We start from the raw sequence: 21,246 nt of genomic DNA, 5'->3' as shown, positions 1-21,246 counted from the left end.
ACAGGTCATTAAAATTTTTTTCACTCAAACCCTCTATATGTTGTCTGTGGTTGTTTGAGGCCACCTGGCAGTGCTCAGAGCTTAATCCTGGCTGGAGATTCGGGGATGACTCCAGGTGAGGCTTGGGGAGTCATTTGGGGTGCTGGGAATTGAACGCTGTCTGCCGCAGGCAAGCACCCTGCCCACTGTATGATCAGTCCAGCCTTACCTAATTAACACATTCTTACTGTAAATGTTTTGGTTATACTAGAAGCAAACTTACCAATCATATTTTCAAAATGACTCTTCTTCTTTGCTATGTTTTAGTGATACCTTATGACCTATGTACTTTCTTTGAATAATTTATGTCAGGTGCCAGATCAGTAGGACAGCGGGTAAGGAAGGATGTTGTGGAGAAGTGAAATGAAATGAAACGAAGCAGGACCAAGTCGGCTTTCAGCCTTTACTGATGTTTCTGTGCAATTCCTGCCTTTTCCTTCTTGATTCTGCAACCATTTCATTTTTGCAGCAGCATTTTGTCCGGCAGCCAAAATGCCCCTAGAACAATCACTCCTCAAAACCTCTTTTCAACATTTTGAAAAAGCCTAGAGCTCCCTATCCACTACATTCTCTCTGGATTTTGCCAAATAGAATCCTTGAAGCTAAAACTCACAAGAGATCACACATGCCTGTGTGCATGGTAGTAAGGTGGAGGGAGTGGAGAAGGAGAAATGGAGAGATGGATTCAGTAAATCAGTCCGGGAGAGGATGGGAGAAAGAGTGCCAGGACTCAGGATCTGCCAATAAAGAGCAGCCATCAGACCACTCCTCACTCAAACCTGAGCTGAAGACTGAGTGTAAATAAGTTTCACCTCCAACATAAGGGTAACCATTTCTCATATTTTCCAAGATGCCTTGAATCCCATGAAACCCCAGATTTTGAAATATGTTTATAGGAAATGAACTACTCCACCAGACTCAAGACAAATACTTTTCTGAGGTGATTTAATTGAAACGCATGAGGATTTAAGTTTTAAAAAGAACACTCAGCTGGAGAGATGGTTGAGCATTTAAGATAGTTGCTTGTATGCATTCAACTGAGATTCTATCAGAGGCACTCTGTTTGGTTCATGGGAGCACCACCAGGAGTGATCCCTGAGCACAGAACCAGGAGTAAGCCCTGTGTAACACCAAGGGTGGCCACCCCAAAAAAGAAATGAATAATTTAAATTCAGTTAGCTTCTCTTTGACAATTTAATAAATAACACTATTATAGGTAAAATAATGTTCCAAATTTTAATGCATTATAGTAACAAAATATATTATATAAAATAATAAATATCAGATTGAGAATCAAATAAATAATAAATACATAAATAAATAACATCTGGGTGATCCTCTCTGAGGAACCTTTCTGAGGCTGAATATTTTTTAACACGTATTCAACATGTATTCATGTATGTAATAACATGGATAAAGTACCAGCTGAATCATTTCAATAAATTATATAAATTAAATTGATGTAAGAGTCATTTTAAATGTCCGTAGACATGTGCAATGTCTGATGACATGTTCCTGATTGAGGTGCAGTTCACGAAGACTCCAGGTCTTCATCCTTAATGCTCCACCTTCCTTGCAAGGCTGCCGAGAGCGTCAGGGATCTCATGATTTCCACTCTGACCACCTCCCACGCACACTCGCTGTATTTCTTCTCTCGCAGGTAGCGAGCGATGCCCCGGAAGTACCTCTTCATGGCCACGGTGGAGCCCCAGAGGCCAGGGGCAGAGCCCTCGTCTGCACTCAGCTGCACCAAACACGAGTCCAGGTCTTCCAGCTGCCGGTGCAGCCCCGTGCGCAGCGGCTCCAGGAGGGCCGGGCTCCAGGCGGCCGCCGAGCCCTCTCTCAGCAAGAGCTGCAAGAGCTGCTGGAGCATCTCGTGCAGCGCAGACAGGGCCGGGGCCTTCTGCAACTGGCCGTCGGCCACCGCCTCCCAGGGGAAGCCGAAGTCTCTTCTGTCCCGCAGACAGGACAACGGGGACACTCGCCTCATCTGGCCCAGCAGCTCCAGGTTCCTCCTGCTGACCAGGACGTGGTTGTGAGGCAGGACACAGCCCAGAGAGCCAGCAGGGCCCCAGCTGAGTGGCACCAGGGCCATGAGCAGAGGCAGCAGGAGGGCCATTGGGAGCGGGAGGAAGGCGCTGGTCTGGCTGAGCTGAGCTTGGGGTGAACCCTGGAGTCTGGGTTCTCTGAAGACGCTCTCCCAGTATACCCCTTAAATAGGGTACCCAGATTTTCACTTTTGCCCTCTACTTTTGCCCTCTACTTTTACTTCCCATTTTCTAGTTTTCATTTAAGTTTTCTCCATGTGGCATGAAACAATGTCTTAAACGTTTGGTGGGGGGTTGGGGGGCAGAAAAATGTAATTTTCCCAGGAAATTTGTATGACTCAATCCAAATGTATGCTTGGCAGCCATTGAAAAAGTTCTTTCTCTGAACGACAGAAGTGTGTTAAGGTAGGCATAAAAGTATACTTACTTTTTTGTTAATTATATTTGCTCTGCTATCTTTTAGAAACAGTTTTAGACCTATGTCTACCACTGTCTACTCACTCCTTAGTTGATGTAGAAAGAATTGTGGGTGTCTGTAAGTGTTTGGGGAAACCAGCCCTCCCTTGCAGTTCTCTAGTAAAAACAAAGGTAGTTTTCATTTACTTTTGATTTACGTAGAGAGTGATGTATATTACCAAAGGAGCTTCTCTGATAATTCCCTATTAGAGACATTCCTATAGGTCCATGTGGTTCTCTTCACTAGGGCCATAAGGTCAGGATAAATAGAAACTATGCAAGAAAGCAAAATTCAACATGTGTGTAGACACAACATAAACGTTGGCTCCAAAGTCTGTATACAGAAATTGGTCACACTGGTCAATGGTTAGAGCTTGTCACAAATGTGTGTGTCTTTGTGTCTGTGTGTGTCTGTGTGCTCACGCCGGGCAGGTGAGAGGGGAAGAGCAGTTAGAATTGATAAGAGACCAGTATGACAATAACAATTAGAATAGATCACTCTGGACAGAACCACTGAGTGTTTATAGTTGGTCAAGTTATATACATGATAACCTTCTGTATTGAGAACCATAGTGCTCAGAAGGAAAGTTAGAAAAACAGATCGAGAGAAGAGGAGGAGAAGGAGGAGAAGGAGAAGTGGAAGGAGGAGGTGGAGGAGTGGGAAAGAGGAGGAGGAAGAGGAGGAAGAGGACGAAGGAAGAGGAGAAAGGAGGAGAAGGAGGGGAAAGAGGAGGAAGTGCAATCACTAAACAACTAGGAATCCCACAGCTCTCTCTCTCCACCTGCAATCTGTAGTCTCATGCCACTACCCTATCCAGGACGCCCAATGCCATGGACGGACGAAGGAGGAAAGAGGGTCAGGCTGGCTGGTGATAAGGTGCTGTTTATTTCATTCTCCCCTCATGCCTGTCCCAATCTCACTAAGCTCCTCATTCCCATCTCCTCCTGTCTCCCTTGCTCATCTCTCTGCACTCTGACTCGCTGCCTTGGTCTCTCTCTAGTCTCTCCCAATTCCCAGCATTGGGGGTAGCAACCACACATCTAGGTGGGGTAGCACAATCAACATATCAAAGCCTTCTGACCACCTGCAGCCAGGAGATCCAGCTCAAGGGCGAAATACCACCCAGGGATTTTTTTTCTCCTTTCATTAGTCCAATAACCATTTAAACATTCATCTTAATTAATAATATTAGTCATGTTGTATGGACACAGTAAGAAATAAATTAAGCTTGTAGGGGACGCTCTCTTGGGGACATCTCGCGAGAGATCTCAGACTACAGTGCTCAGGCCAGATTAATCTTTCCTAACCCTAGCAGGGTCCTAATCTAGTTGTTACTTTTTGGATCATGACACAATTTGTCCATGACCATATTCTTAACTTATAATTATTATGGCTCTTTGGCCTGGCCCATTTCAATGCCATAGTAGGTCACAGCTTGCCCTGGGTCCATTCAGTCCCTCGTAGGGACCCTGCTTTTGAATGCTAGGAAGTAAGGGCAACTGAGGCTTAAGTCGAGAAAACAGATGCCCAGGAGTGAATATCTTTCTGAATAAATTAATTCCCAGCTTACAAAAGTATAACATTAACTGTCTTCCAGTTTTAGAAAATACAAAAGTAGATTACTCTGAATTAACTATGCAAAGGACATAAGGAGAAGAGAAAAGCAATATTTACAAGTTAACAGAGTCTGGTTAGGAGGTAAAGGTGATTGACTGGTTAGGGAAGTAGAGCACAAAGAAAGAGTTTACAAATAAACACAGAGGCATGGGAGTGCCTTGCAAGCACTGTGAATGGGTGCTACCACCCACATTCCCAAGAATTTCAATACAATTTATAGTTATAAAAATTATTTATTTAATAAAATTGATCATGTTATTCTCTTTAACAGATAGTTGATAATATATTTCTAATATAATGCCACCTGTTGGCTCTCAAATATTTGCCTGATGATACATATATTATTTTCCTTTGGGGTCTTAACCGCATTTGAATTGATTTGAGAATGCCAAATAACACCCTTCTTCTGGTGTGCTATATTCTCTTTGATGATTGTTTCATGAGGAAAAAGGAGGTTTGAATTTCCACCCTGACAATCTCCCAGGCACATGCACTATATTTCTTTTGATTCAGATAGAGCTTGATTCTTCGGAAGTACTTTCTCACAAGTTCTTTCATTCCCGAAGAGAGACAAGCTGGGCTGCCCTGTGCTCTGGGCTCTAGATGTTCCAGGCTGTGATGAAGGCTAGAGAGTAGCTTCTCCAGGACGCTGCGGGTCCAGGCAGCGAGACTGTGCTCAGTGCGGAAGAGCATGAAGATGTGCTGGAGCATCAGTTGGTAGAAACAGATGCCTTGACTCTTCTGGATTGGGGTGCTATTGCCTCTCTTCCAAGGAAATTGGAAGTGTGCTCTGTCATTCAGGCATGAGTGAGACGGAATGTTTTGCAGTTGGCTCAGAAGCCTAGCGATTTCCCTCTTTTCACTGTTTTCCAGAGTCTGGCTCCATTCTTGAGAGCAGGCAGGGAGGAGGTAGAGCATCACTCCTGCCATCAGCAAGTACTTGGGGACCATGGCGAGCTTCAGTGCTTCCCTGAGCGTCCTCGAGGGGGCGCGCTGGCACGGTGATTTCTACTGGCAGCGCCTTTTCTCTGGGTCCCTGGAAGCGGGATCCTTCGGATGGCCACGAGAGGGCGCGCGGGTGCCGTTTCTGGGCGTTTTGGCACGCGTCCAAGTTAGCAGCCCAGGCGCGTTGCTGAGTGGACATCGCGGCCGGCCGGCAGCTTTAATAGTGCACTGAAGCCCAGCGCCGCCGCGGCCGCCGCCGCAGCTCCTTCGCCGGCGCATCGCCCGGGCAGATGCGCATCGCCCGCGCATCGCTACGATTGCCCGGCTGCTCTCCGCCTGGTTCGGTGCTTGACTCTCCCGGAAACGCCAGCAAAACCGTTTTTAGGCAACTGTTGGGGTTTTTGAGAGAGGGGAGACTGAGGATCCGGGCGTGGTTGTTGGTTCGCGCAGAATCGGACGTTTCCGCGCCGTGAGTGCGAATTGTGAGCCAAGGCGCGGGCACAGCTGCAGCGCCTCGCGGTCCCGGGAAGGCCCCGGGTGAGGGCGGGCGCGACCCCAGGGGCCAGAAGTCCTGGAGGATGCGCTGGGGGCAGCCAGGCACAGTCCCGGGACTCTCTCACCAGAGTTTATTGCGGGCAATACTAAACGATGAAAATCGAAGTTGTATTAGGCTACTTCAAATAATTTCATTAATGATTAATAATTGAATCACGATCACGATAGCCCGTTAAACACCGATTTCTCGGGCGGGCCCAGTAACATCTCATTTTGTCCTTTCCTGAGATCTTAAAAGTCCATCTGGACTTGGCCCTCCCAACGATGTTGCACTGGGGGCTCTTCAGGGTCAGGGGAATGAGATCCAGCTTGTTATTGGATTTTGCATATAAATGCACCGTGGGAAGCTTGCAAGGCTGTCCCATGTAGGCAGGAAACTCTCAGAAGACTGCCAGTTTCTCCCAAAGGGAGAAGCAGGCTAAAGATATCGCGCGGCCAAGCTTGCTTTTAAGTCTCTGGATGTTGGCCGTTGATGGGATTACACACACCTGGGTTCCTCTGCCGGTACCTTCATGCATGAGGCCTGTCCAAACATGTAGAGATTAAATAATTGTATGAATAGTGACTTAATTTCTAATATAGTTTTTAATATTTAGATATTGAAACTTGGAGCAGTTTTTGCTTTAATAATATTTATGTTAAGTAAATTAAACTTAAAAAATCAAAACATTCAAAATTAAAATTCATACTTACATAAAACTATATTTTATCCCTAATCTTTAAATAATGTTTACTTGGGTAATTAAATTTCATATTTATGTTTATGGCCCTTGGTGGGATTACACGGCACTGGGGGCAGTCCCTGGGTATGACCTTCTAGCTACTGGAAGGTGGGAAATCTGGGTGGAAGAGGCCCAGTCCCGATTAGAGCAGGCTTGGAGGTCTCAGCCCCCAAGTCCCACACACCTGGGACCTGTTCCTTCATGTGTGAGGCTTGTCCAAGACCAACTTGCAGAGACTTTAAAACCAAGCTCCTTAAGAGTGGTACAGAGAGTCTCTTGTTCCTGTGCCTGGCTGTCTTCCCTGGGCCCTTGGAGGGGGTGGGCTTCAGGTTCCCTACCTGCCCCAGCAGAGTTTCCACCACCAAAGACCTCCGGAGCCTAGCCATAGCCTAGCCATAGCCATGCTCAAGGCCCCTCTCCACACATTCAGACGAGCCTCACGCATGAAGGAACCGGCAGTGGAACCCAGGTATGTGGGACCCAGGCCTGAGACCTCTAAGCCTGCTCAGATCGGGACTGGGCCTCCTCCGCCCAGATTTCCCATCTTCCAGTAGCTAGGAGGTCACACTCAGGGACTGCCCCCATCGCCATGTAATCCCACCAACGGCCAACATCCAGAGACTTTAAAACCAAGCTCCCAGAGGACATCTTATAGCCTAGGTCTCCCTCTGGGAGAACCTGGCAAGTTGCCAAGAGCTTCCTGTCCACATGGGAGAGCCTTGCAAACTCCCCATGGCGTATTCATATGCCAAAACCAGTAACAATGATGGGTCTCATTCCCCTGACCCTGAAAGAGCCTCCAATGTGGCACTACTGGAAAGGACGAGCAAAGAGAGGCTTCTAAAATCTCAGGGCTAGGATGAATGGGGAGATGTTACTGAGACCACTTGAGAAATTTGACTATCAACAGGATGATGATGATGATGATGATGATGATGATGATGATGATGAAGATGTTTAAATTCATTTAACTATAAAATTTTTCTTGATATTTGGTGGAAGCAGGTTTTTTTTAATATTTTCAAATTTACTCTTTCAAATTTAATCTTTCCCCCGGAGAGTTTTGACATATTGGATATTTTCTGTTCCTTCAGGGAAAGATTTCTGTAACTTTAATTTAAATTATTTTTTCACTTGAACCCACTTTGTGATACTTGTGACGTTTGTTTGTGGTTACCTGGCAGTGCTCAGAGCTTACTCCTGATTGGAAACTCGGGGATGACTCCTGATGAGGCATGGGGAATCTATTGGGGTGCTGGGAAATGATCGCCATCCATAGCATGCAACCACCCTGCCCACTGTAGGATCACTCCAGCCTGACATAGCACATATCCTTAATTGCATATTTTTTGGTTACAATGGAAGCAACCTACTGATCATATTTTGAAAATGGCTCTTCTTCTTTACCATGTTTTGTGATACCTTTTGATCTATATACTCTCTTCAAATAGTTTATTTCAGGTGCCTGAGTCATAGGACCGTGGGTAAGGAAGGACATTGTGGAGAATTGAAATAAGATGAAACATAGCAGAACAAGGTCAGCTTTCAGCTTTACAGCTGGCCCTGTGCAATTCCTGCCTTTTCCTTCTTGACTCTGCATCCATTTCATTTTTGCAGCAGCATTTTGTCAGGTCACCAACATACCCCTAGAACATTCACTCCCCAAAACCTCTTTTCAACATTTTGAAAAAAATGTAGGACTCTCTTCTCACTACACTTTCTCTCTGATTTTGCCAAATAGAAACCTTGAAGCTAGAACTGGCAAGAAATCAAACATGCCTGTGTGCATGGGCAGTAAGGTGGAGGGAGTGGAGAAGGAGAAATGGAGAGATGGCTTCAGTAAATCAGTCCAGGAGAGGTTGGGAGAGAGAGTACCAAGTCTCAGGATCTGCCAATATAGAGTAGCTGTCCTTCCCACTTCCCTCTAGCAGACCACTCCTCACACAAAATCTCACCCACTCGAGCTGAAGATTAAGTGTAAGTCAGTTTCATCTCCAACAAAACGGTAACCATTTCCCCTAGTAAACCAGGTGCCTTGAATTCCATGGAACCCGAGATTTTGAAAGATATTGACCAGAGATAGAAGTACTCCACAGGAATTGAGACAAATGCTCTCCTGAGGTCATTTAATCAAAGCACTTAAGTATTTAAGTTTTAAAAATTAAAACGCTGCTGCATCTGATGGAGAGGTGGTACAGTGTTTAAGGCACTGGCTTTGCATGCAGCCAGTCCAGATTTGATCGCTGGCACCCTGTACAGTTCACAGAGCACCACCAGGAGTGATTCTCTGAGCACAGAACCAGAGTTAGCCCTGGAAAACACCAGGTATTGCCTCCCAAAAAGAGATATGTATAGGGGCTGGAGAGATAGCACAGCGGGTAGGACGTTTGCCTTGCACTCGGCCGACCTGGGTTCAAATCCCAGCATCCCGTAAGGTCCCCTGAGCACGGCCAGGGGTAATTCCTGAGTGCAAACCCAGGAGTAACCCCTGTGAATTGCCAGGTGTGACCCAAAAAGCAAAAAAAAAAAAAAAAAAAAAAAAGAGGTATGTATAGTTTAAAGTCCGGTTGCTTCTTAGCTATAAAAAATAAAAAATAAAATTTATATAGCTAAGCATGTAGTCATACAATTTCCAATAATTGATGACAGTATGAAGTTTTAGGAGCTTGTTTTCTTTTACATACAACTTTCTTGTTCTATTTGCAGCCTTAATATGTAGAAAATAAAACATGTAATATGCAATTTGAATTTTATAATTAACATACAATTATTAGGTTTATCATATATACTTTATACTAATTCATTTTATATTTAAGAAATCTCCCAGTTTGGATAACAATTCATTTTTAGTCTTACTTTTAATTACTGGTCTTATTTTATAATGCAATAATAGAACCTATGAGTTTAGTGTGGTTCATGAAGAAAAATATTAAATAAACTGAGAAATAGAATAAAATTTATGTAGCTAAGCATTAAGCTATTGGAAAAAAAATGCTTGCATTCGGTAGAATTGGAGCACCTGTAAGGGCGATTAGAGGCCACCCTAAAAAGCTCTGTTGCTCTGGAAGAGCATGGCAAGCTGCTGAGAGTATCCCGTCCACACAGCAGAACCTGGCAAGCTACCCATAGCGTATTCGATATCCCAAAAACAGTAACAGTAACAATAATGGACTTTATACAAATAAAATAAATTTAAAAAAATAAAATTGATCTAAGAGTCTTTTCAAATGTACATAGACATGTGCAACAGTGCTGTGACAAGTTTCTGATTAAGTTTCAGTTCAAGATGATTCTGGGATGACTTCATTAGGGATGACTTCATCCTTAATGCTCCTCCTTCTTTGCAAGGCTGCTGAGAGCATCAAGGGATCTCAAGATTTCCACTCTGACCACCTCCCACGCACACTCGCTGTATTTCTTCTCTCTCAGGTAGCGAGCGATGCCCCGGAAGTACCTCTTCATGGCCACGGTGGAGCCCCAGAGGCCAGGGGCAGAGCCCTCGTCTGCACTCAGCTGCACCAAACACGAGTCCAGGTCTTCCAGCTGCCGGTGCAGCCCCGTGCGCAGCGGCTCCAGGAGGGCCGGGCTCCAGGCGGCCGCCGAGCCCTCTCTCAGCAAGAGCTGCAAGAGCTGCTGGAGCATCTCGTGCAGCGCAGACAGGGCCGGGGCCTTCTGCAACTGGCCGTCGGCCACCGCCTCCCAGGGGAAGCCGAAGTCTCTTCTGTCCCGCAGACAGGACAACGGGGACACTCTCCTCATCTGGCCCAGCAGCTCCAGGTTCCTCCTGCTGACCAGGACGTGGTTGTGAGGCAGGACACAGCCCAGAGAGCCAGCAGGGCCCCAGCTGAGTGGCACCAGGGCCATGAGCAGAGGCAGCAGGAGGGCCATTGGGAGCGGGAGGAAGGCGCTGGTCTGGCTGAGCTGAGCTTGGAGTCTGGATTCTCTGATGATGTTATCTGAGTGTCACCCTCAAATAGGCTACCCACTGCTGTGTTTTACATCCATTTTATGGTTTTTCATAGAAGTATCTTCAATGACACTTCATTGACTTCAAGCAAGAGCTAAAACATTTGTTTTGGTGAGTCACAAAATTAATAGGAAGTGTGTATGACTCAACCCAAAAGTAAGTTCAGCAGCCATTGAAAAATCTTTGTTTTCATGCCATTAGTGTATAGGTTCTCAACGGCTGCTCCTCACAGATGGGAGTATAAAACAAGGCCCCCATAGCCATGCCACCGGACTCCACACCAGGCTGTTTTCACCCGGGGCACCCCAGAGGTGAGCGGGTGAGAAACCTCTCTACCTCAAGGGACCAGCCATGCCAGCCGACCTCCACTACCCAAGTGCCATCACGCTCTAGGCCGCTTTCCGGATGTTCTGGCCGAGCCTCACGCATGAATGAAGTCCCATGGAACCCAGATAATGCGAAACTTTGTGACCTTGGACTCTGGACTCAACAGACCTAGAAGCAGAGATCCTCTGCTTGCTATCCCCCAATCTCCAGTGATCACTCCCATAAACCATACCCTGCCACACCCTGCCGGCACCAGATAATCTCCTCATAGACCACCTTCAGATCTCAATGGCTGTTCCTCCCAGATGGAAGTATTAAATGAGGCCCCCATAGCCATGCCACCAGATACAATCCAGACTGTTTACACTCAGGGTGCCCCAGAAAGGGGTGGGTGAGAACCCTCCCCACTCAAAGGACCGAGCCCCAGCAGCTGACCTCCACTACCCAACCACCAACATGCTCTAGGATGCTTTCCTGGACACATTATAAGACACTTCCTACCCATTTTCCATAATTACCACACCATACTTGATGAAGCTCAGACAGTAGGCAATAAATCATAGAGAGTAAAATGAATAAATATATATATATACACATATATATGCACCTCTCAATGAGCCAGGCAAGCTACCGAGAGTATACCACTGCCACAGGCAGAGACGGGGAAGCTACCCGTGGCATATTCGATATTCCAAAAACAGTAACAATAGGTCTCATTCCCCTGACCCTGAAAGAGCCTTCAATAGTTGGGTAAGATGAGCAAAAAGAGGCTGCTAAAATCTCAGGGCTGGTGGGAGGAATAGAGACATTCCTGGTGCCTGCTGGAGTAAATCAATGATCAAAAGGGTGACAGTGATACAGTGATACAGTGTAAAGGTAGATATATGTATGCACTCACTATTTTCTTTATGATTCTTGCTCTTCTATGTTTAAGGAACATAGTTTCAGACCTGTGCCTTCCATTGTGTACACAACCCTTAGATGAGGTAGGAAGACAGTCTCTCCCAAGCTTGCAGGTGACTGTGTTTGGGGAAACCAACCTGCCCTTGTAATTTGGTCCTTACAAACCAGAGACATTTTCCTTTACAATCTGATTTACTTAGAGGGTGATGCATATTAACAAAGGAGCTTCTCTGATACTGTCCTATTGGAGACATTTGTGTATGTCTATTGGTTCTCTTTCATAGGCTCGTAAGGTCAGGATAACACATACTTTATCCTTTTTTCAACTTTTCTTACTATAGAGCTGAGGTGACACCCAGGCTATTCTGGGATCTCAGCAGGAATCCAGGTTCTTCTCAGAAAATTGTAGAAATGGTGGGAAGTGGTTAATCCCTACATCCTTTTATACTAAGCCCAGCATTACCTCATACACAAGGCAGACATAGCATCTAGGAACACAATCCCTCTGGAGTTAGAATTCTCAAGCTACATTTACTGCAGCCCAAACTTGGTACATGTATCGCAGTACCTAAAGAATCTAGAATTCTCCAATTCTAGGGGCAATTGTTTCATTGTCCTCCTAAGGTAAACTTCAGCACCTTCCCCCTTGTCTCTGCATTTTCAGGGTGACTCTTCCACTATCCCCACCTTTTCTCCAGAAACCAAGGGATTAAAAACAGATTTTTCTGAGTATTTCTGCTTGAATTGTGGTCTATTGAGTCAAGGTTCGGTCTGAGGTAAATACAAGTAAAGGAATTTAAAACAGACAAAGGGGCTGCACCATTTCTTTCTTTTATTTTCAAGACCTTAGACTTTAATTTTCTTTAATTTCACTTTCTAAGAAAGCAAAGTTCTACAAAGTTCTTTGTGTAGACACAAAGAATAAATAAATGTAGGTCTGAATGGTATGAGAAGGAAAGCAGGAATTGAGCTGACGAAGGCCAAACTCACTGTCACTGTCACTGTCATCCCGTTGCTCATCGATTTGTTCAAGTGGGCACTAGTAATATATCTCATTGAGAGACTTATTGTTACTGTTTGTGGCATATCCAATACGCACAGTAACTTGCCAGGCTCTGCTGTATGGGCTCCATACTCTCAGTAGCTTGCCGGGCTCTCCGAGAGGGGCGGAGGAATCGATCTCCGGGCGGCCGCGTGAAAGTTGAAAGCCCAACTGCTGTGCTATTGCTCCAGTCCAAGGCCAAAATCACATCCTGAAATTAGCAAAGTACAAGAATTACAGAATTACACAGGCAAAAATATGGTGATGTTTCCTACATTTTCATTAGAATATCTGCTCTATTCTAGGTAGATGATTTGGTGTCCTCTTTGTAAATAGACACCCCAGATTTTCTTTGAAAAGTTCTCATAAAAGAATATATTTTGTGTGACTTGAATAAGATGTTAATTTCTACCATGTAATAAAGTAATTTTTAACCCTTTGAGGGCTGATTTTTTTATTGGAAGTTGTTACTGTGACTTCTGTGATTTCTTGGGATCCTAGGAATAAACTAAAGCTTTGCAGAGTCCAGCTCAGCGAGGGCCAAACAGGACCTGGACTGAGTAGTGAAACCTTTGGATTAGAACCTTGAGATAGGCCTGTGCTTTTATTGCAAACATTGTTAGTGACATAATGCATTGGAGAAAAATTAAGCCCTTACAGTGTCCAAATCTTGCACTGAATTACACTATGTTTAGTTGAATAAAATAGCAATTATTAATCAAGCGTAAAGCATTGACCAGGTCTTTACTTGCTTATAAGGTTTAACAAATTCCAACACTCACTGGTCTTGCTTTGTCTCTGTTCTATCACACCTGCACAGCCAGAATACACTAAGGCAGACCTTGGCAGGGGTTTGTCCAGTGTGGCTATCATCTGGGTTGAATGCTGGTTGTAATCATATGCACAAAGCACAGTGAGTCATTTCCTATTCTGACTCATTTTGCATAGGCAGTTGATCCCTCTAAGCTGTAGGCTCTTTCTCTTCAAATGGCAGATACTAGAGTCTGGATGTGTGTGTTATGCTTCTCCCCCAAATCTGTAAGTTCAAGTCCTAGTGTCTGATATGATGGTATTAGTAAGTGGGGCATTTGGGGAGGTACTTACGTCCCAGGAGCCCCCAACCTCAGGAAGGAGATTAGTGGCTTAAGTAAAGCCTCAGAGACACTTCTAGCTACTTCCAGATTATTCAAACATGACAGTCTAAGGTATAAGAGAGCCCTCCCTTAACTGTACTGGAGCCATGAGTTTGTAATTCCTGCCCTCACGAGAACTGTGTGCAACAATTTCTAATATTGATTAAAGTTTCCCAGTCAGTTATGTTTTGTCATCACAACCCCTGCTAGCAACAACAATCAGGCAAGAAGAAGAAATCAAAAAAATCAAATTGAAAAATTAGTTTGAACATTGCAATTTGCAGGTTACATAATAAGAAACATAGGAGACTATAAACGGTCACCAAAAAGCTCCTGGAACAAAACACCAGTATAACAAAGTGGCTGGCTACAAAGTCAATATGCAAAAATTGGTCGCATTCCTATATGAAAATATGAATCAGAGGAGAGAGAGAGAGAGAAAGAGAGAGAGAGAGAGATCAAACAGTATATCCTGTTCAAAATAGTGTCCAAAAACATCCAATACCTAAGATTCAACTTAGCAAAAGAGATGGGAGATCTAGGCCATGAAAAACATGTCACTTAAGAAAAAATTAAAAGGAGAACTTGGGAAGTGGAAAAGTGTTCTGTTCTCTTGCATGGGAAAAATAAATATTGTGAAAATTATCATCCTACCCAAACTACCATGTAGATTCAATGAAATGCCCATTCAAATTCAGAGAACATTCTTCTAGGACTTAAAACTGTAATAGAGGAGGGCTGGAGCGATAGTACTGTGGGTAGAGCGTTTGCCTTGCACATGGCCTATCCAGGTTCCAGTCCCAGCATCCTAAATGGTCCCTCAAGCACCTCCAGGATTAATTCCTGAGTACAAAGCCAGGAGTAACCCCTGTGCATCGCCAGGTGTGACCCAAAAAAAGCAAAAATAAAAATAAAAACTAATAGTGTTTTTATTGCATTCACCCTCTCGGAGAGCCCGGCAAGCTACCGAGAGTATTGAGCCCGCACGGCAGAGCCTAGCAAGCTACCCATCGCGTATTCGATATGCCAACAACAGTAACAACAATTGGCCTCATTCACCTGTCACCGAAAGAGCCCCCAATATGGCAGCATTAAGAAAGATGAGCAAAGAGAGGCTGAAAAAATCTCAGGGACGAACTAGACTGCCAAAATGAAGAAAGACTAAAATGATTGTCTACTTTCAATGCACGGACACTGGCATCAGAAGCATCCATCGAGGACCTGATGGTGCAAGAGCAGAAGATCAAGTACGACATCACTGGTCTGACCGAAACAAGGAGACATCAATCACATCACACCATTTTCGACACTGGAGAAGAATTGTTCCTCGGAACATGTGACAACAGCAGCGTTGGTGGCGTTGGTGTCCTTGTCAACACGAACTTGGCCATAAGCATCAATTCATTCGAATGCCTAACAAACGGAATTGGACAATTATGCTTGAATAGATGTGGCTCAATGCCTGCAGTTTCTATCTTCATCGTCTACGCACCAACTTCCAACTACGATGAAGAAGAAATTGAGAGGTTCTACATGGAACTGGAGAAGTTCTATAAAGAAGACCACACCTTCTACAAGATCATTGTTGGTGATTTTAATGCCAAGATATGTCGGAGAAGGTCGCCTGAAGAACTCCATATTGGGACACATGGCCTAGAATGGAATGATCATGGCGAGAGACTGTCTGAATTCATCATGTCGACCATCCATGGTAGCTCACAGTTCCAGAAGGCCGAATCTAAACGCTGGACATGGGAGTCTACCGGTGGACAGTTCCACAATGAAATTGACCACATCATATTCAATCAAATGCCTGACCGATGTTGCTGTTGTCCCCAAATTCCAAACGGGATCAGACCACCGTCTCCTTCATGCGAAATTCTACTTCACAGACTGGGAAGAAAAGTCTGCAAAATTTAAGTTTAAGAAGACAACTTTCAGAATGACCATCAACTGGGAGCTCTTTGGCACTGTTGCAGCAACGTGGGAAGATGCCGTCTGTGACAATATTGACAAGAAATACGATCGACTGGTTCAGCACCTCCATGTCTGTGCGAAGAATGCTGAGAGTGAGAAAGCCACAAACAAACGCCTGTCTTCGGAAACTCTCGAGCTCATTCATCAACGTGGTTTGGCGCGAGCCTCAGGCAACCACAAGCTAACATCTGAGCTCACAAAGCTGTACAGAAATGCGATAAAGGAAGACCTCAAAGAAAGAGGAGCAGCAGTGTTGGCCAGTGCAGCAGAAGCCAGGAAAAGTAGTCGCAACGCTCGCCTGTCCTTCGCCAACTACAAGACCAAGATGACTGCCCTCCGACGTCCCGATGGATCTATCATATCCTCCAGAAAGGCAATGGAGAAAATTATTCATGACTTCTACTCAGATCTCTTTGACAGCCATGTCTACCTGCCCACATACCAAATTCCACAGGATGGATATGTCGTTCCCAACGTTCTCCCTTCTGAAATCTGACATGCCATTTTGCTGGTAAAGACTCGAACAGCACCTGGTCCAGACAAGGTCAGACCTGAGCACCTGAAGAATCTGCCGCCAGTACTCTTCAATACACTGGCCCAACTCTTCACACGCTACCTGTCTGAATGCAAGGTTCCATCCCAGTGGAAAACCAGTAGGACCGTTCTGTTGTACAAGAAGAGAGACATCCACAACATCAGCAACTATCGCCCAATCTGCCTGCTGTCTGTCATCTACAAGTTGTTCACTCATGTCATCCTGAATAAAATAGACAGAACACTAAATGAAGGACAACCATGCGAGCAAGCTGGGTTCCGATGGGGATTCAGCACGATAGACCATATCTACACAGTGACCAAACTCATTGAAGTTTTGCAAGAGTTCAAGATGCCACTCTGTCTAATGTTCATCAACTTAAAGAAGGCCTTCAATTCTGTTGAGACTGAGGTGGTCATCGAAGCCCTGGCCAAACAGGGCGTCCAAACTCAGTATATCAAAATCCTCGGTGAGCTGTATTGTGGATTCACCATCAGGATCTCACTATTCTACAAGGAAGTGATCATTGATGTAAAGAGAGGGGTGCGGCAGGGTGATACCATTTCACCTGAACTCTCCAGTGCCGCCCTTGAGAACATTATGCGACGACTGGAATGGGAAGGAATGGGAGTGAAGATAGATGGTTGACAATTATACCACCTCTGCTTCGCTGATGACATCGTTCTCATAACACCAAACATTAGCCAAGCAGCACAAATGCTGACCGACTTCGACCACGAGTGTGGAAAGGTAGGATTGCAGCTGAATCTCAACAAGACGATGTTCATTGAAAACGAATTAGTCCCTGAAGCTCCATTTGCTCTCAATGGAATGAACATCTCAGAATGCAGCAGCTATGTGTACCTGGGTCAAGAAATCAACATGAGGAATGACTTGGTGGCAGAACTGTGCAGGAGAAAGAGAGCAGCGTGGAATGCATTCAAGAGCGTCGAAGAGGTGGTTAAGAGATCGAAGAATCTCCGGCTCCAGGCACATCTTTTCTATTCCACCGTTCTTCCTGCACTAACATATGCCTCAGAGACCTGGGCCCTACGCAAACAGGATGAGAATGCTATTAGGTATCCCAAAGAGGAATCGAAAGAGCTATGCTGGGAATATCATGTCTCACTCAAGTGAGAGAAGGAATCTGTAGTTCTGATCTCTGTCGACGGTCAAAAATCAGAGATGCTATCTCATTTGCCAAGGCATCAAAAATCAGATGGGCTGGTCACCTAATGCGATTCAGAGACGACCGCTGGACTAGAGCTGTTACCGACTGGATTCCACAGGACGTCAGAAGACCTCATGGCCACCCATCAACTAGATGGTCAGATTTCTTCGTCATATCTCTGAATGAATGATTTGAGGCTTTTCCTGTTCCTGGAGCGATCAGATATCATTGGGCTGCACTAGCTCGCGACAGGGACAAATGGAGACGTTACTGGCACCCGCTCAAGCAAATCGAAGATCAACGGGACTACAAGTGATACAAGTGATTGCATTCGCCCAGCAAGCTACTGAGAGCATCCCACCCGCATGGCAGAGTCTAGCAAGCTACCTGTGGCATATTTGATATGCCAAAAACTGTAACAACAAGTCTCACAGTGGAGACATTACTTGTGCCCGCTCAAGCAAATTGATGAACAATAGGGGCATTGTCTCAGTGCTGCAGAGTTTGTATGCATCCACAGAAGATGTGAATAGCCAAAGTCATACTGAAAAATAAAAAGCTGGGTGGTATCACCTTACCCAACTTGAAACTATACTATAAAGCTATAGTGAACAAAACTATATTTTTTGTTTTCTCCATTCCATTGAGAGAAAATGGAACATCAGGGACTAGTTTGTTATCATGAACATTGTTTTGGTGAGGTTCAGCTGTAGTCTGACCTTTCCACACTCATGGTTGAAGTTGGCCAGCATTTGTGCTGGTTGGCTAATGTTTGGTGTTATGAGAATGATGTTATTAGCGAAGCAGAGGTGGTGTAGTTGCCAACTGTCTATCTTCACTCCCATTCCTTCTCATTCTAGTCATCGCATGATGTTCTCGAGGGTGGCACTGAAGAGTTTGGGTGAAATGATATCACTCTGCCTATCCCCTCTCTTTATGTCAATGATCACTTCCTTGTAGAAAGGTGAGATCCTGGTGGTGAATCTGTAATACAACTTATGGAGGATTTTGGTGTACTGAGTTTGAATGCCCTATTTGGCTAGGGCTTCGATGACTGCTTCAGTCTCAACAGAATCAAAGGCCTTCTTTAAATTGATGAACATTAGACAGAGCAGCATCTTGAACTCTTGCAAAACCTCAATGAGCTTGGTCACTGTGTGGATATGGTTGGTCGTGCTGAATCCTTTTCGGAACCCGACTTGCTCTCATGGTTGTCCTTCATCTAGTGTTCTGCCTATTCTACTCAGGGTGACTCGAGTGAACAACTTGTAGATGACGGACAACAGGCAGATTGGGTGATAGCTGCCAATTTTGTGGATGTCTCCCTTCTTGCACAACAGGATGGTCCTGCTGGTTTTCCATTGGGACAGAACCTTGCATTCGAACAGGTAGCATGTGAAGAGCTGAGCCAGTGTATTGACGAGTACTGGCGGCAGATTCTTCAGGTGTTCGGGTCATGACTAATATTATTAATTAAGATAAAAGTTTAAATGTTTATTGTACTAATGAAAGGAGAAAACCTCTGGGTTTTGCTCTTGAGCCTGACCTCCTGGCTGCAAGCAATCAGAAAGGGCTTTGATATGTTGATTGTGCTACCCCACCTTGGTGTGGTTGCTACCCTGATTGCTGGAAGTTGGGAGAGACTAGACAGAGACCTTGGTGCTGAGTCAGAGCGGGACGAGCTGAATGATCCAGACAGGAGGAGATGGGAATGATGAGCTTCATGAGACTGGAACAAGCATGTGAGGAGAATAAAATAAATGGCAACTGATCACCAGCCAGGCTGGCCCTCCTTACCTCCTTCGTCTGCCATGGCATTGGTCCTTGATGGGGTAGTGGCAGGAGACTACAAAATGCAGGCAGAAGAGAGAGCTTCAGGATTCCTAGTAGTTTAGTGATTACACCTCCACCTCTTCTCCCACCCCCTCCCCTTCCTCTTCTTGCTCCTCTTCTTCCTCCTTCTTCTTCCTCCTCTTCCTCCTTCTCCTTCCTCCTCTTCCATCCTCCTCCTGCTCTTCCTTCTGCTTCTCTCTGTTTTCTCTCTTTCCTTTTAAGCATTATGGTTTTCAGTACAGATACTGAAAGGTTATCATGTATATACCTTTACCAACTTTAAACACTCAGTGGTTCTTGTCCAGAGTGATCTGTTCTAACTATTATTTTCATACTGATCCCTTCTCAATCCTAACTACTCTTCCTCTCTCACCTGCACGCGTGTGTACACACACATACACACACACATTTGTGACAAGCTGCAACCATTGACCTGTGTGACCAATTTCTGTATATAGACTTCGTAGCCAACATTTATGTTGTGTCCATACACATGTTGAGTTTTTCTTTCTTGCATAGTTTCTGTTTATCTGATCTTCTGGCCCAGGTGAAGAGACCACATGGACCTACAGGAATGTGAGGGAAATATCAGAGAGGCTCCTTTGTTAATATACATCACTCTCTACAGTAAATCAAATGTAAATGAAAACTATCTGTTTTTAATAGATAATTGCAAGAGAGGGCTGGTTTCCCCAAACACATAGACACCCACAATTCTTCCTACATCAACTAGGGAGTGTGTAGACAGTGGGAGACACAGGTCTAAAACTTTGTTACTAAAATATAGAACAAACATCATTAAAGAAAAAGTGACTATACTCTTATTTCTACCTAAACACACTTCTGTTTTACACACAAATAACTTTTTCAATGGCTACTAAGCATATATTTAGATTGAATCATAAACATTCCCTGGGAAAATTACATTTTTCTAACCCCCTCCCCCCCAAAAAGGTTTAAGACATTGTTTCATGCCACATGGAGAAAACTTAAATGAAAACCAGAAAATGGGAAGTAAAAGTAGAGGGCAAAAGTAGAGGGCAAAAGTGAAAATCTGGGTACCCTATTTAAGGGGTATACTGGGAGAACGGCTTCAGAGAACCCAGACTCCAGGGTTCACCCCAAGCTCAGCTCAGCCAGACCAGCGCCTTCCTCCCGCTCCCAATGGCCCTCCTGCTGCCTCTGCTCATGGCCCTGGTGCCACTCAGCTGGGGCCCTGCTGGCTCTCTGGGCTGTGTCCTGCCTCACAACCACGTCCTGGTCAGCAGGAGGAACCTGGAGCTGCTGGGCCAGATGAGGCGAGTGTCCCCGTTGTCCTGTCTGCGGGACAGAAGAGACTTCGGCTTCCCCTGGGAGGCGGTGGCCGACGGCCAGTTGCAGAAGGCCCCGGCCCTGTCTGCGCTGCACGAGATGCTCCAGCAGCTCTTGCAGCTCTTGCTGAGAGAGGGCTCGGCGGCCGCCTGGAGCCCGGCCCTCCTGGAGCCGCTGCGCACGGGGCTGCACCGGCAGCTGGAAGACCTGGACTCGTGTTTGGTGCAGCTGAGTGCAGACGAGGGCTCTGCCCCTGGCCTCTGGGGCTCCACCGTGGCCATGAAGAGGTACTTCCGGGGCATCGCTCGCTACCTGCGAGAGAAGAAATACAGCGAGTGTGCGTGGGAGGTGGTCAGAGTGGAAATCATGAGATCCCTGACGCTCTCGGCAGCCTTGCAAGGAAGGTGGAGCATTAAGGATGAAGACCTGGAGTCTTCGTGAACTGCACCTCAATCAGGAACATGTCATCAGACATTGCACATGTCTACGGACATTTAAAATGACTCTTACATCAATCTTAATCATATAATTTATTGAAAAGATTCAGTTAAGACTTTATCCATGCTATTAGTTGAATGCATGTTAAAAAATATTCAGCCTCAGCTTATCCGTCCTCAGAGAGGATTACCAGAATGTCATTTATTTATGTACTTATTATTAATTT

General features: G+C 45.2%; 3 protein-coding genes across 3 annotated transcripts; 1 reads left to right on the top strand and 2 right to left on the bottom strand.

Annotated features, from left to right (window-relative positions):
- Positions 1–1,570: 1,570 nt before the first annotated feature.
- Positions 1,571–2,158, bottom strand: LOC129405908 (interferon omega-1-like). The gene has a single exon (XM_055143628.1). It carries the CDS (start codon positions 2,156–2,158, stop codon positions 1,571–1,573), a length of 588 nt encoding a protein of 195 aa, XP_054999603.1.
- Positions 2,159–5,323: 3,165 nt separating this feature from the next.
- Positions 5,324–10,271, bottom strand: LOC129401967 (interferon omega-1-like). Its single transcript, XM_055125566.1, has 3 exons — positions 9,746–10,271; positions 7,369–7,388; positions 5,324–5,719 (listed from the first exon to the last, which is right to left on the bottom strand). Exons 1-3 carry the CDS (start codon positions 10,269–10,271, stop codon positions 5,324–5,326), a joined length of 942 nt encoding a protein of 313 aa, XP_054981541.1.
- A 10,164-nt stretch (positions 10,272–20,435) lies between these two features.
- LOC129399608 (interferon omega-1-like) lies at positions 20,436–21,023 on the top strand. Its single transcript, XM_055119914.1, has one exon. It carries the CDS (start codon positions 20,436–20,438, stop codon positions 21,021–21,023), a length of 588 nt encoding a protein of 195 aa, XP_054975889.1.
- The last annotated feature ends 223 nt before the right edge of the window (positions 21,024–21,246 follow it).

The sequence above is a fragment of the Sorex araneus genome, chromosome 1, assembly GCF_027595985.1.
Source record: "Sorex araneus isolate mSorAra2 chromosome 1, mSorAra2.pri, whole genome shotgun sequence".
Taxonomy (NCBI): Eukaryota; Metazoa; Chordata; class Mammalia; order Eulipotyphla; family Soricidae; genus Sorex; species Sorex araneus.
The sequence above is the reverse complement of the archived record's forward strand: the minus strand, read 5'-3'. Positions and strand labels throughout refer to the sequence as shown.